This window comes from Hyperolius riggenbachi, chromosome 8 (genome assembly GCF_040937935.1).
Source record: "Hyperolius riggenbachi isolate aHypRig1 chromosome 8, aHypRig1.pri, whole genome shotgun sequence".
NCBI classification, from domain to species: domain Eukaryota; kingdom Metazoa; phylum Chordata; class Amphibia; order Anura; family Hyperoliidae; genus Hyperolius; species Hyperolius riggenbachi.
This window is the reverse complement of record NC_090653.1, coordinates 236,153,794-236,168,497: the sequence shown is the minus strand read 5'-3', so window position 1 is coordinate 236,168,497 and position 14,704 is coordinate 236,153,794. Positions and strand designations below refer to the sequence as shown.

The 14,704-nt window shown below is 47.0% G+C and overlaps 1 protein-coding gene across 2 annotated transcripts in view; it reads right to left on the bottom strand.

The window, feature by feature from the left end:
• Positions 1 to 14,704, bottom strand: part of RIBC1 (RIB43A domain with coiled-coils 1) — a 35,907-nt gene that overhangs the window by 18,594 nt on the left and 2,609 nt on the right. For both annotated transcript variants that reach the window (XM_068249779.1, XM_068249780.1), the window contains 4 exons: positions 10,897 to 11,015; positions 10,728 to 10,809; positions 7,428 to 7,772; positions 3,166 to 3,284 (listed from right to left, as the gene is read on the bottom strand). In XM_068249779.1, the coding sequence (XP_068105880.1) occupies positions 3,166 to 3,284; positions 7,428 to 7,772; positions 10,728 to 10,809; positions 10,897 to 11,013 (663 nt within the window). In that variant the 5' untranslated portion in view covers positions 11,014 to 11,015. The remainder of the gene's footprint in view (positions 1 to 3,165; positions 3,285 to 7,427; positions 7,773 to 10,727; positions 10,810 to 10,896; positions 11,016 to 14,704) is intronic.

Genomic DNA, 14,704 nt, shown 5'->3' with positions numbered 1-14,704 from the left:
TTAGGGGGGTTACTGGTGCCCAGAATCCCCCCTCAGACCAGGTCCGGTGCAGTGTGAGGGGACAGGCACAAGTTGAGACACCACAATATCTGCAGGAATCTGTCTTCGAGAAAGAGTCAGCACCTCCAAATATCATAGCTCTTTAAAACATAGCTCTTTTATTCAAATATCTTAAAAAAGGTTAAAAGTGCAAAAAAAAAAGGAGCAGGGCTGATATCCAGCTTTTTGCACTTTTAACTTTTTTTTAAGCTTTTTGAATAAAAGAGCTTTGTTTTAAAGAGCTTGGAGGTGCTGATTTTTTCTCGAAGACTGTACGACACCCTCTGAGGGGTACTGAAAGACCGCCAGGTCATAGCACTCCATTCTTTTTTGAACTACATGGGTGCTGATCACACCAGGAAGATTATCTGCAGGAATCCTGCAGCCCCCAGCACCATGCACCACTATGTGCTGCCCCGCCCCCTTTCTTTCCCAGCTACAGTTGATTTTGGATGGAGCAGCAGCGTGTGTACAGAGCATGGAGCAGCTCTGGAAAACTTGACAGAGCACAGAGCCATGTATGGAGCGGGAGGGAAGGGACGCGGGCGGGTAGCGCCGATACAGAGGAGGCGGGGGAGCGGCGCTAACAGACAGGCATAGGTAAACATTGTGCTGGCGACACGCTGCGTGTCGCTAGCACTGCGGAGGGGATAGCGGCGTGCAGGGGGGTCCTGGAGGCACACCATGGGGCAACAGAGGCTGGTGTTAGTGTGCACAACCAGCCTCTGTGCCCCACTAACATAATTAAATCCCACCTCGGGTTCTCTTTAATCCGGGTGAATGAAGAACTGTGGAAAAACACTAACCAACTACCAATAGAAATTCAGGAATAGGACATGGGGTTGGATAGGCCACACACTCAGGAAGGGGGTGGAATCTATAGAAAGAAGAACCCTAAGATAGAATCCAAAGGGGACGGCCTCGAACAACATGAAGATCAGTGGATATATCAGAATCAATTATTTTGCCAAACATGACTGGGTTATGCCCGGAATTAGGTTTGGCACATACATAGCCAGTGGCGTAGCTAAGGAGTTGTGGGCCCAGATGCAAGTTTTACAATGGGGCCCCCAAGCACTCTATACATAACAATTGATACGGACCACCAAAACCTGCCAATGGCAACTACAATGTCAGAGGTGCAAGAAGGGGATGGGGAACAGTTTGTTAGATATTACCACTATTCAAAGTATATGTAGAAGTGATTATTATGAGCTCAGGACCAATAAAGAGCTAATATTACAGTTGAGGAAGGGCCCTTCGGGGCCCCTCTGGCCCAAGGGCCCCGATGCGGCCGCTACCTCTGCACCCCCTATTGCTACGCCCCTGTACATAGCTCAGCACACTGTATTTACAATATACAATGCAAGACAATAAGACAATAGAACAATAAGACAATAACAATATCACAGTCTCTGTTAAAAGAAATCTAAAATGAAAAACAAAAAGAGCAGTTTAAGGGGGTTCTGTGTAGGGTATTAAAAACAAAAAAACAGACACTTACCTGGGGCTTCTATTGGCCCCCTGCAGTTGTAATACTCCACACCGTCCTCCTACAATTCTCTGTTCCCCGCCGCCAGCCCGGTCAAATTATTTGTCTAAATAGACGAATAATGCTCACTCCCACGTGCGTCATCGGGAGCTTACAGTGCAGGCGCAGTACGAAGTTTTCTTCCGCGCAGCCGCAGTTCTATTGCAGGAAGAATTAGACCAGGACCGTCGGCGGCTAACGGAGAATCGTAGGAGGACAGTGCGGGACATAACAGCTGCAGGGGGACGATAAAAGTCCCAGGTAAGTGTCTGTTTTTTTGTGTTTAAAGTGGACCCAAATTAAAAATACAAGATTTCAGAAATAAAATCTATTTTCTAAATTATAATAATAAATAACAGCCTTTTTTTCAGCTGCATGATGACAAATATAAAATAGTTTACATTTATTGGAGGAACCCCTACCTTCCTTTCATATTGCCGGAACAGAATCCGGCAGACTGGTGGAGTAGGAGGTGTCCGGCAAAGGAGGAATTGCTAATGGCTGCCACCTGTATAACCCTAGTTATGAAAAGAGAAGGGTGAAAAGCATGCACTGAAATGATCATAGGCTTGAAGCAGAGGCGTAGCTAGGGCTTTCAGCACCCAGGGACAAAGACAGTTTATGCGCCCCCCCCCCCCCCATGGTGGCATAGAGCAAAAAGGGGCATGGCCCCGCATCAGAATGTGAGCGTGGTCATCGGTGTTGCTATACAAATACATAATAATAGACTGTGACTATGGTAGGATTAGAGCGTGAGCTCCTCTGAGGACAGTCAGTGACATGAATATGTACTCTGTAAAGTGCTGCAGAAGATGTCACTGCTATAAATACAGAGACATGACAGAAAACATTTACATGGCGCTTTTCTCCTGGCCTCCAGCACTGACTCAAACTTCCAGGGGCTCCAGTGACAGCATCCTGCACGTGTAAGCTCCGTGCACAGCACGTAATGATGTGCGCTGGCACCAGCTACTCTTGGCAGACTCAGGCAGAGAGGAGATTTAAAAAAAAAATTAATGCGGCTGAGTGCCCTTAGGGAGTCAGCGCCCGGGGACACATGTCCTACCCCGCCCACCCCAAGCTACGCCCCTGGCTTGAAGGAGTGTTTATTTATCTTTGTATGTGACAGAGTGGTGCAACTAAATATTTTGAATTAAATAAAATGTTTGGTTTGGGTCCGCTTTAAAGCCATACACAGAACCCCTTTAACTTACCTGGGGCTTCTTCCAGCACCCTACAGTCTTCCTCTGGTCAGCTGCAGCGCCCTTCTGTCAGTGAATCCCCGAGTCATGCTCCTCCTCATCGTGCTCCCGTGTACGGGAGCATTCTGCATTTGCGCAGTTTGTAAAAATTGCTACTGCGTATGCATAGCATGCTCCCGGTCACAGGACCCCCGAACAGGAGGTGCATGTAGCCCACGGCTGGTCAGCTGGCTGGGGCCTAGTCGGTGTCAAGGGGTACCCCAGCCACCTTCTCTAACTTCTCTCCACTTTAGCTTACCAAAAAGACCACGCAGGGCCCCAAATCTACTACTTTGCATAGGACCCCATTACATCTTTAATCCATCTCTGTTAAGAATGGTTTATATTACTCACAAGAGCTTGGTTGAAGCTATTGATGGCCATGTCCACAGCCTTCCTGCACTCTTCCTCCATCTTGCTTAGATGCTGGGCTCTCTCATCCAGCTCAACTCTCTTCTTGTCATATAAATCATCTGGTAAGCACAGAAATTCACACATAATTCAAAATCTTACATCTGTGCTGAGGGTTCTGATGGTCAGGAGCATTCATTCTAACACTAATAGCTTAGGCTAGAGCTAGACAGCTGTGATTTTGGATGTCTCACTCAGGGACTCATCAAGCGAAATTAAGTCAAACTTTGATGGCTCTCCCTAGTGTCCACACCCCTTCACCCTCCAGCTGTGGTGACCACCACTCAGTCACAACAAATATGCATTTGACCAGTCATAGGTCAGAGACATAATTTACCGGATGTGCATACTTGTTCCAGTTGAGTAACTCAGAATGTATTATAGCCAGAATAATAATAAGCAAGTTGCATTCTCACATGGGTTCTCACAGTCCTCAATTCAAAACATGTATTGGACAGTATGCTGAATGTAGAGTGTGTCTTGTAAAGCATTCCAAGAAGACCTCCTGCAGGTGCGCCAGACCTCGTGTCTTCTGACTTCCCACAAGAGCTCCAGGACTATGACTTTGGGTGAATCACTCACTGATGCCACAGTTTTGGCACTCAAGGGGATTCAGAAGACAGGAAGGCTCACAATGCCACTCAGTGAAGATTGCAATCCTTGGCAGCACCGAGCAGAAGACACCAGGACAGGTGGCCTCAGTGGCACTTGGGTGCTTTTTGCCTGCGATGCGGGCCTTGCTGAATGCCAGCAATCAGCAAAGCAATGCTACACAAGTAATCCTGCAGGATTACTCACACTGAAATGATTGCGGTGCATTTGAGATTTTCGACGATTAAAAATGTGCTACATGTAGCATTTTCACAGAGATTGTGTCGCGATTCTGATTCACTGGAATGAGAATCACAAAACACAATCGCTGAAAAACACTGCAACACAAAATCATTTTGAGTTGCTGAGCATGAATAGGGCATAAATCTGTACAATATTTTTGCCCAATTCAACATTCAAACTTCTAATTGTACAAAAACGGTGGTTCTCCACCTTATTGCGAGCGGTCTGCAATTAACCTGCAGGCGACGATCCGTTGGGATAGGCAGGATTAGTCATAGGATGGATCACTAGTCAGTCGCGGGAGGATCGGCGTGGCGGTTGTAGTGTATGGTTAATTTAAAGGACACCTGAACTGAGAGGTATACGGAGGCTGGGACATTTATTTCCTTTTAAACAATGCCAGTTGTCTGGCAGTCCTGCTGATCTATTTGTCTGCAAAAGTGTCCGAATCACACACCTGAAACAAGCATGCAGCTAATCCATTTAGATTTCAGTCAGAAACATCCGGTCGGCATACTTGTTTAGCGTCTATGGCTAAAAAGTTTTCAAAGCAGAGACTCAGCAGGAGAGCCTGGCAGATTGTATTGTATAAAGGGAAATAATGTCAGCCTCCATATCTCTTTCAGTTCAGGTATGCTTTAAGTATGGCATCTGAAGGAGGACATAAGGACAGGAGAGAGCACCCAAAAGAGTACACAAAAGTTAAAGATGACACCTGGAGGAGGACACAAGGAAAAGGAAGGAAACCTGAGGTGAGAGGAATATGGAGGCTGCCATATTTATTTCCTTTAAAACGATACCAGTTGCCTGGCAGCCCTGCTGATCTTTGATGCATCGGTAGTGTCTGAATCACACATCTGAAACAAGCATGTTGTTAATCCAGACAGACCTCAGTCAGAAACACCTGATCTGCATTCGTGTTCAATGTCTAAGGCTAAAAGTATTAGAGGCAGAGTACTGTAGTGTAGTGCAAATTACCAATAAACAGTGCTGTAAATGTAAAATGTACTTTCCTAGAGTTGCATTAGTTGTTGTGAAAAATAGGAAAAGTGTGATGAGGAAACTGGAAGGCAGATCATTGACCATGAGGTAATGAACAGATTATATAATGTGCCATTGTATATATGTAAAGTCTGTAGTTCAGGGAAGAATTATTGTTGGGTTGCCATGGTAGCATTCTTATACATGCACTGTCTGGTAACATCACCATGGCTATGTACTGCTATAATGAACTTGACTCCAGGCAGGCATTGTACTCGCTGTTGCTGCAATTAGTAGACTGATCAGTCCTTGAGGAATGAACAACATCTACATAAAGAGACATTTGAGGCTAACAGCAGAAGCCTCCAGATCTCTGGAGAATCATACTTCAACGCTGGCGGTTTCCAGACGCATACATAGACTCCCATTGACTGCTCAGCCTCAGATCCTGCGTTAGCAATGTATGGATGGAGGGAACAGTGAACCTGCTGGCAGCCTGCATCGTGCTAGTTAGGGACAGCAATGCTTAGAACTCATGGAGAAGCATGTGATTAGTGTGATCAGCTGATAGATTTGTAAGGCCCTGATTTGCTAGTCATGATCATGCGTTAAATGAGGAAGTAATCATCAGCAAAACAGAACCTTACAACTCTATCAGCTGATCACATGCTCAGGGGCCCCAACCGTCCTGTTTTCGCCGGGACCGTCACGGGTTGGGGGAGGGGTCCCGCTGTCCCGGGATAGCCCCCCTTGTGTCCCGGCAGGCAGCAGAGGAGGCAGCGGAGGAAAAAGAAGGATTGAGGCGCCAGCCGCGGCTGTGCTGTGCGGGATGCGGGTCAAGCTTGTCCCCCCTCCCTCCGAATGTGCCCCCCAGTTGTCCCCCTGTATGGCGAGATACGAGCGCAGCAGAGCGGCAGTCTTACCATCTTCCTCGCGTACTGGCATCTCTTGCTTCCAACTACTTCCTGTGACGTCACAGGAAGCGGAGAAGACGAGATGCCCATATGCGAAGAGGAATGGTAAGACTGCCGCTCTGCTGCGCTCGTATCTCGCCATACAGGGGGACACTGGGGGGCACATTCAGAGGGAGGGGGGACAAGCTTGACCCGCATCCCGCACACCACAGCCGCAGCTGGCGCCTCGATCCTTCTTTTTACCTCCACACCCATGGGCACCCTCACCCTTCTCCCCACCATTCATATATATACAGTATATATATATATATATATATATATATATATATATATATATATAAAACAATTTTTGACTAGGGGTGTGTCAGGGGGTGTGTGGTTGGGGGCGTGGTCGGGGCGTGGCTTAAGTGTCCCGGTTTCTCATCTCAAAAAGTTGGGAGGTATGCATGCTTCTCCATAAGTTCTCCTAAGCATTACCATGCCTGCTAGTATCCCAGCATCCTTTTCCAAGACAGGCTGTGCAGCTCACACTGAGATAAGCATTGGCAGCTCAGTGTCGTCAGTTTCATTGCTGAAGCTGTTAGAACTGTCTCAGTTTTGGCCAAACCTGACATCTTTCCCGCCGTTGGCCTCAATTCTGGTAGCTATGTGAGGTAAATACTGTATTTTTTGTAGGTAAAATACCTCATGCTGTATTTTAGTCTTTGGAAGAGGTTTTTATTTTGAGGGAGAAGGTGTATTTGATTATCTAGCAACCTATGAAAAGTATATTTATCGGCATCCCCTATAAAAACAATCCAGTAAATATTCGGAGTTTTATTTCTACTATTCTTTTCTATTACACAGCCTGCATAGGAACTCTACTTAAAACTGCAAAATGCACACAAATTGACTTTAACTCCAGGTACAGGCAGGTCTTAAACTGATCGGTAAATTATGTGCCAACATGCCTCCTAATTGCTATGAGAATAGCTATTTTTGGTAATGTATGCAAATTAACTTATAATTTACCACATGAGGTAAAGTAAAACATGACTAAAACCTACCAGAGTTGCAAAATGTCATTACCTCATGAGGTAAATTACCGTACATGAAGTAATTTGTTTGAAAACCCAACCAGAATTGAGGCCATTGTGTCCTGAACCCACCATAAAAACTATTTCCCCCTTCATAACTTTGCATTAAAGCAATCCTGGGTCGGGATTGCTTTAATTCAAGACAAAGACAAATAACACTTACATTGCGCTTTTCTCACGGCGGACTCAAAGCGCCAGAGCTGCAGCCACTAAGGAAGGACGTGTCTATAGGCAGTAGCAGTGTTAGGGAGACTTGCCTAAGGTCTCCTACTGAATAGGTGCAGGCTTACTGAACAGGCAGAGCCGAGATTCAAACCCAGGTCGCCTGTGTCAGAGGCAGAGCCCTTAACCATTACACTATCCAGCCACAAATTCAGTATTTCTGTGTGTGATGACTCACCAGCGTATTTTTTCTGTGTTTCGCTCTTCTCCCTCTCCTTGATCTGCTCAGCCAGCCACTTTTTGGACAGCTCAGTCTGAAGTTTCTTGCGGTCCTTCTCACTCAGATCTTCCCCAGAGAATTTCTGCAGGCTGGCAGGCCCACACCTGGGATCGTTATCGCTCACCCGAGCAGGTCTGTCCTTCTTCAAGGCCTCTGGGTCATACAGGTCGAAGTCCCTCCTGCTGTCTGGCTGCTGGTGCTGATCTCTGAAGCCCTGCACTGCCATATTTAAGTCACGGACAAACTGCTGTTCTTTCTGCTCCAACATCAGAGCAACTTTATCACACTGCTGCCTGTCTGCGTCTGTAAGGAAGAGAAAGGCATCAGTTACCACAATAGACGCAAGAGTATACTGCAAATAATGCTGAACTACGTTATCCAGAACTCAGGCAAATGGAAGTCTCAACTAACCTGCATGTCTAAGGGGGATAATGGGGACAGCGCTTTGGGGGGTTTGCAGGGCAGAAAATACTTACAGAGCCTCCAGGTGCCATAATCTACCCTCCCTGCAGGCTTTCTGCAGGTCAGGTGACACGCTGGAAACCTTACACAGAGGAGGTTGGAAAGCCGCTAGGAGCTACAGGAAGGGTAGAAGATGGTGCCTAGTGGCTAGGCAAGTATTTTTAGCTGCACAGGGTGGAGGTGGGGGGTGGGGGGGGGTATGGCTTGTGCTTTTTCAAGCAACTGGCAAGCACATTTATCTAGTAGGAGGCAATCACTGTCTGTGTCGTGTATACCAGCGGTCTTGCTGTATTACAAAAAGCCTATTTTAAGCCTAACTTCAAGAAGCAATCTTAATTTATATTCAGATATTCCCTCCAGTGTCTCCCTCTGGAAAATAATAAATCCCTGTGGCAGTAACAGGAACAGTAACAAATAAAACCTTTAAGGCTAATTACACACCAGGGCGTTGCGTTTAGGGGACGTTATAGGGCACATAATGTGCCCCTAACACAACGCCTGGTGCTCTCTGATGTGGACGTCAGCGTGAACCTCATTGTGCAGCTCACTCTGTAGTCCGTGATGCCGTGATGCGCACTCTTGGACGCATGCGGCATCACGTGGCGGTACGAGAATACTTGCCGCAGTTATAAATGGACGTGTGTGTTGCCGCAAAGCTCATGTCTAACAGCAACGTTCAATGGTTGATAGCCGTATAATAGCCGTATACTAAATGTCTTTCATATTTTGTTACGCGTACCTACAAAGCCCCGGGCCCTCCTGCAAACCCCGTCCCCCCCCTGGGGCCCCGCTCGGGGACTTTTTGGGGGCAGGAGGGGTCGCAGCATAAGAGGAGAGCTGTGGCCGCAGATCGGTGGGGAGGGGGGAAATCCCCCCCCCCCTCCCTCACCTCGGGCTCTCCTCTTAGCGCTCCCCTCCTGCAATCAATCATTGGTGGTGCTTGTGGCAGCCGCGGCGGCGGCAGGCAAGCTGAGCACATACCTCCTTCTGGCCGGAGGTCTGCTATCACTAAGTGCTTTATGGAACTTCCTGTGTAAACAGGAAGTTCTATGAAGCTCTTAGTGATCGGAGGCCAGAAGGAGGTATGTGCTCAACTTGCCTGCCGCCACCGCCGCGGCTGCCACAAGCACCACCAATGATTGATTGCAGGAGGGGAGCGCTGAGAGGAGAGCCCGAGGTGAGGGAGGGGGGGGGGGGGGAGCCACAGCTCTCCTCTTATGCTGCGACCCCTCCCGATACAACTTGAGCAGGTACATCAACGGCTAAAACATTCATTTCATCTTTCGGCTTGGAAATTTACAAAACTGACTTTGCCGAATCATAGCCGTTATAAAAACCGATAAATTCAGGCACGGCGCCGATTTGGAAGGTTATTCATAACGGTAACCAAGCTACAATGGGATGAACCTGCGCGTCCATTTCATCTTGCGGCTAAATAGCCGTTTTCGTCACGTGGTCCCGCCCAGCCAATCGCCGCACAGAGCGGCCGCTCCAGGAAGTAAACACTGCACGTCACACCGTGCAGTGAATATTAATTAGCCATGTGCCTGTCCGCTCTCCACTCCTCCCCAACACTACTGAGCATGTGTGCACAGTCTAACGCGGCTTAGCCGCGCATAACGCACAGCATGCAGCACTCTCAACGGATGTGCTGCGTTACAATGTAACGCAACGTGGGCACTGTGACCAGCCCATTGATTTTTCATTACTGTGCGGTGGGGCTGCGTTACAGGCTGCACTAACGTGCGCCTGTAACGTCTCAATGTGAAAGCAGCCTAAAGGAAGAGTGACCAGCAGCTGGTAGTAGCCCCACGCCGTTTGACACCCTTTTTTATGGAACCTTTTTTAAAGAGATAAAATAAAGAGCTATATTTTATACGTAAACGAGCCTTTTTTTGTGGAGTTGCCGACCTTTTTTTGTGGATCAATGTTTCACCTTGCTTCATGAGAAACTGGCCCTGGGTACGACCCCACAAGACACAAGTGTTTCTTATCCCTTGCACTGGAAATATATGTTGCTTTTGAAAATGATTTCAACTGTTATTTTGAACATTATATACCTCTTTATAATTCAATTAACAATATTGAAAATAAAAATCACAAACATATGACCGTGTGGCAGAGTACACCGACAGGGTTATATGCATAGCACCACCCTCTGCATGCCCCTCTCCTAGTGATATACTCGCTGCTGGACAGGAAGTACACCACTGGGATTCCTAGGGTTTTCCATCGCATAGCTGAGGAAGTCCAGTGGTAACGCGCTGTTACCCCAGCGGTTCAGGCACTTCCGGCGCAACGTAACAGGCCGCATTAAAGGAAATGTCCAGAGAGATTTAAAAAAATAACATTCCTCCAGCCCCTTGCAGCTGACATGTCTCTCGCAGCCGCCATCCTGGGGTACCCGCCGGCGCAGAGGTCGACCTCGCGAGTTTGTCCTCTACTGCGCCTGCACGAGCGCCGCTGTCAATCATTCGCACGTGGTGTGGAGTATACTGCACAGGCGCAGTAGTTCTCAGGAGGTCGGCTTCTGCACCGGCGGCTGGGACCGGAGCTGCTGTGAGGGACATGTCGGCTGCAAGGGGCAGGAGGAAGCCCCAGGTAAGTAAGTGTCATTCTTTTTTTATCTCCCTGGATATTCCCTTTAGGTAGGAAATGTCCTACTGACTTTCATTACCTTTGCAACCCCTTACGGCAAAATAGGGTAACACAACGTAGGTTTAGCCTGCTAGTGTAAAAGGGGCCTTAGTCTATACTTATGTTTTGATATAGTTCATCGGGATGTGACATACTTACCAAATGCTTCCTCCCGTGCTTTCTCCAGTTTCTCCATCGACTTCCTTTCCTCCACCTGTCTCTCCAGGGAGGATACATCAACCTATATCATGGAAAGTGCCACAGATTAGTGTATAGCTGCTTGACAACAACATTAAACACTATATTCAACAATAATAGTCCAACATACCCCAATTGTCCGAACTTTGGCATTGAAAATTCGGCTTTGCCGCTGCTGTTCCCTGTTTCTTCTCCTTTCTATTGATGCAGCTTCCTTAGGATCTATAGGTAGATCTAACTTATACATGACTGCAGAAAAATATGAAGATTATCTTTTATTAATTTATATTGCACCATCATTCTGTGATATTGTACAGGCTGCAATTTAATTAACAGTAAGAAAATATGCGCACAGTTCATGCAAATTACCATAAGAACATTTAACAATTCCAGTATATAAAAATATAGTAGTTCAGGCAGAACATCTAACCGTATAAAATACATGTTGTTATGATATAATCACTACAGCAAATAGAAAAAAAACAGTAGAGGGGAAGGAGAACAGGGGAGGACTGGCCAGGGGGAGATTTCCCGCCAGGCTGCCTCTCATTTAATGATTTAGGGCTGGTGATGCATTCAGGTTTTTGTATAAGGCAATGTAAACCACTAGGCTAGCTGGCTGAGGAAAATATAAGCACAATTAAAGAGCAATTAGAGGGCGGGCAAGCTGGTAAATATACGCAGCATGATGCAGAGCAGAGGCTTGCCTGCAGGGTCCGTGGGTAAAAAATGTGTCTGGTCTTTCACAATCATAGATTCCAGCCGTCCCTTTTTTGAAGGGACAGTCCCTTTTTGGACATAATTATGTGTGTGTTGAGGGGGTGAGAATTAAGGTGGCCATACATGTGTCGACTGGGCAATCAACCAACTGTTTTGATAATTATTATCGAATTAGATGAAAATCATTGCCGCCACAAGCATGCCCAATGGATGATTTGGCTGATTTCAGGCGAAAATTGGTCTGAGATGCTGGGAAATATCAGGCTGATGTGGTTGATCGGGGGCGCAGCGGTAACGGCGTGGGATAATCACGAAAGACGGACATGACGGAAACCCCTGGCTGTCATCCCTCCAAATGTATTATGTGACCCCGATGCCTGTGCATTTATACTTTCACGTAGCGCTGGCCTGCAAACGTCCTTGCTGTACTTCCGCATTGGTGCCACATGTGACTACTGGCGTATGGCACATGGGGCGCATGTGTGACGTCATTTGGGCTGATGCTGCCATGAAAACGGGCCTCTAGTTTGTTTTCCCCCCAGGCCAAAAGATCCCAGTCCTCCCCTAAAGGAGAGGGTCCTGCTCGCTCCTACTAGCTTTCCACCTAGAGAAGAGAGAAGGAGTCACTAAGTCATGGTAAAACAGTAGCAGAGGAGGCAGCAGGACCTTTCATAGATGGTGCAGAAGGAAGCAGATTTAGATAAGTGTCCAGAGAGTGACCAGAGCTAATCATATGCCTATCCGATAAGGTATTTTAAAACATGAACTCTTGCACAGAACAGAAGGAAACAGAGAGAAATGCACCCTGTATGTATTTAGAGAGTTTACCCTGTCTAATTTCCCTTCATCTGTGTCTAATCACAAGTGTAATTTGATCTCTCAGCTGTGTCAGCTCAGGGATCTGGGAAGTCCTTGGCAGAGCAGCTAGTCTGTAAGCATAGGATGTCAACCCTATGTCTGCTTTCATGAATGCAGGAAGTAGACGCTGCAGATTTATTGCAGGATTTGTATCAGCTAGCAAAGAAAATGTTTTTCTTTAAAAGTTATTATGCTGTTGCTTACTGGTATCTTTTAGAGCAGAAAGGTGGTTCTGAGTTCAGGTCCGTTTTAAAGGAGGGATGAAAACTGAGAATAGTCTTCGATGCAAAAGTAATAGGCTCGATTTCATATTCAGAGTGAAGCTTGTTGCTAGGATACTGCAATGGCTTACCTACCATAGGGCTGCAAGTGCTCACAGCACCGAGTGTAGCCATGGTTAGGGGTGCCGCTGTAGTGCTCAGCCACTGTGTTCTTCCACCTGGGACATTTTCTCATAATTTGGGTAACATTCAGGAAAATAGCAGCAGGCAGTGCAGGGGACTGTACTACTTTATGCACGAGATGTAGCACCCCTCCCCCTTCCTGTCCCGTGGGCAATGTGTATCCTTGCTCGTTACACACAGCCTGCAGTGAGGCCCGGTGCACACCAAAAACCGCTAGCAGATCCGCAAAACCCTAGCGTTTTTTGAAACGCTTTTTCTTATTTTTCTGTAGCGTTTCACCTAGCATTTTGCGGTTTTGGGAGCGTTTTTTGTGTAGTAGATTTCATACATTGTTACAGTAAAGCTGTTACTGAACAGCTTCTGTAACAAAAACGCCTGCAAAACCGCTCTGAACTGGCGTTTTTCAGAGCGGTTTGCGTTTTTCCTATACTTTACATTGGAGGCAGAAACGCCTCCACAATCCAAAAAATGCCTCACCCCGGGAGTATGCGTTTCTGCAAAACACCTCCCGCTCTGGTGTGAACTACCCCATTGAAATACATTACCCTAGCGTATCCACAGCCGCAAGCGGCTGTAAAAACGCGAGAAAGCCCGCTCTGTATGTGCACCAGCCCTGAGTGAATGTGCAGAGCAGCAGGGTGAATAGAGAGAATGATTGCTGTGCGGCAGCTGGGACATTAGCAGGGAGAGGTGGCAGGATGTGTTCAGTGCTTCAGAAGTTTTCTGTCATTAGCAGCCCTGTGCTCTGGCTGCTGTAATACCAGAGTGCCCTGGACTATTGATTATCCATCAGAGTAATTAATCAATAATGCAGGGCAGTCTGCTCTGCTGTTGCAGAAACCATTGATACAGGTGCTGACAGCCGACTTCTGTAGTGAGCAGAGAAGCAAGCTCCAGGCAATTTAGATTAGCTTGATTGCAGATAATCTTATTTTCCCAGCTCCTCCTCCCACCCTGTTGTCTTCCCCCATGACCCTTTCCTCTTCTCAGCTTTTTGTGGCTTCTTTTAACAGCATGTCCCTGCTAAAACAGCACTGGTAATGTCTGTAGTCCTGGTGAGAGGTCTTCCTGCCATTTCTCCTCTCCCACCAGGCTCTCTGTCTTGTGGCTCTACCTCTGTACCCCTACCCCCTCCTCCTATGCATCCCCCTCTTTCGTTTCTCTCCCTTTTCTGACTGTCCTCAGAGGAGCTCACAATCTAATCGTACCATAGTCATAGTCTAATATCCTACCATATTACTATTGTGTATTTATATCGCACTGACATCTTTTGCAGCACTGTATAGAGTACAGAGTTTCATAACAGTTAGCTCCGTCCACATCCTGACCACTCCTTTTCCCTTCAAATCCCCCAAAATTTGCAGAGACATGCTTGGTGCCCCAACCCGTTAACCGTCCCATCAATTTTTTTTTAATTGGGGGGGGGGGGGGGGGTATGTGTCTGTAAATAATCAGCACCAGATGTCAAATTCCCTAAGTACGCCTGGGATCCTGCCTGGCTATTAGGTAGTTGTTGTTTTTTTTTGCATTTTTAGTGAAGGTTAGGAGTTTTACAGGATTCTTTCAGGGGCAAATCCAGGATTTCCAAGGGGGGGGGGGGTTTCCTGAAAGTGGCGTGTGGGCGTGGCCAAAATATGGTGTGGGTGGAGCCAAATACTAGCAGTTTCTAGGCTAAATTGCACCCAGGGTGAGGGCGTAAAATGCGCCCCCAACGTGGAGACAGGTATAGGTGCCCGCAGTATAGGTAGCCAGCTATAGGTCCCCCCCAGTATAGGTAGCCCATATAGTTGCCCCCAGTATAGGTTAGATAGGTATATGCTCCCCAGTATAGATTAGATAGGTATATGTTCCCCAGTATAGGTTAGATAGGTATATGCCCCCCAGTATAGGTTAGATAGGTATATGCCCCCCAGTATAAATTAGATAGGTATATGCCCCCCAGTATAGGTTAGATAG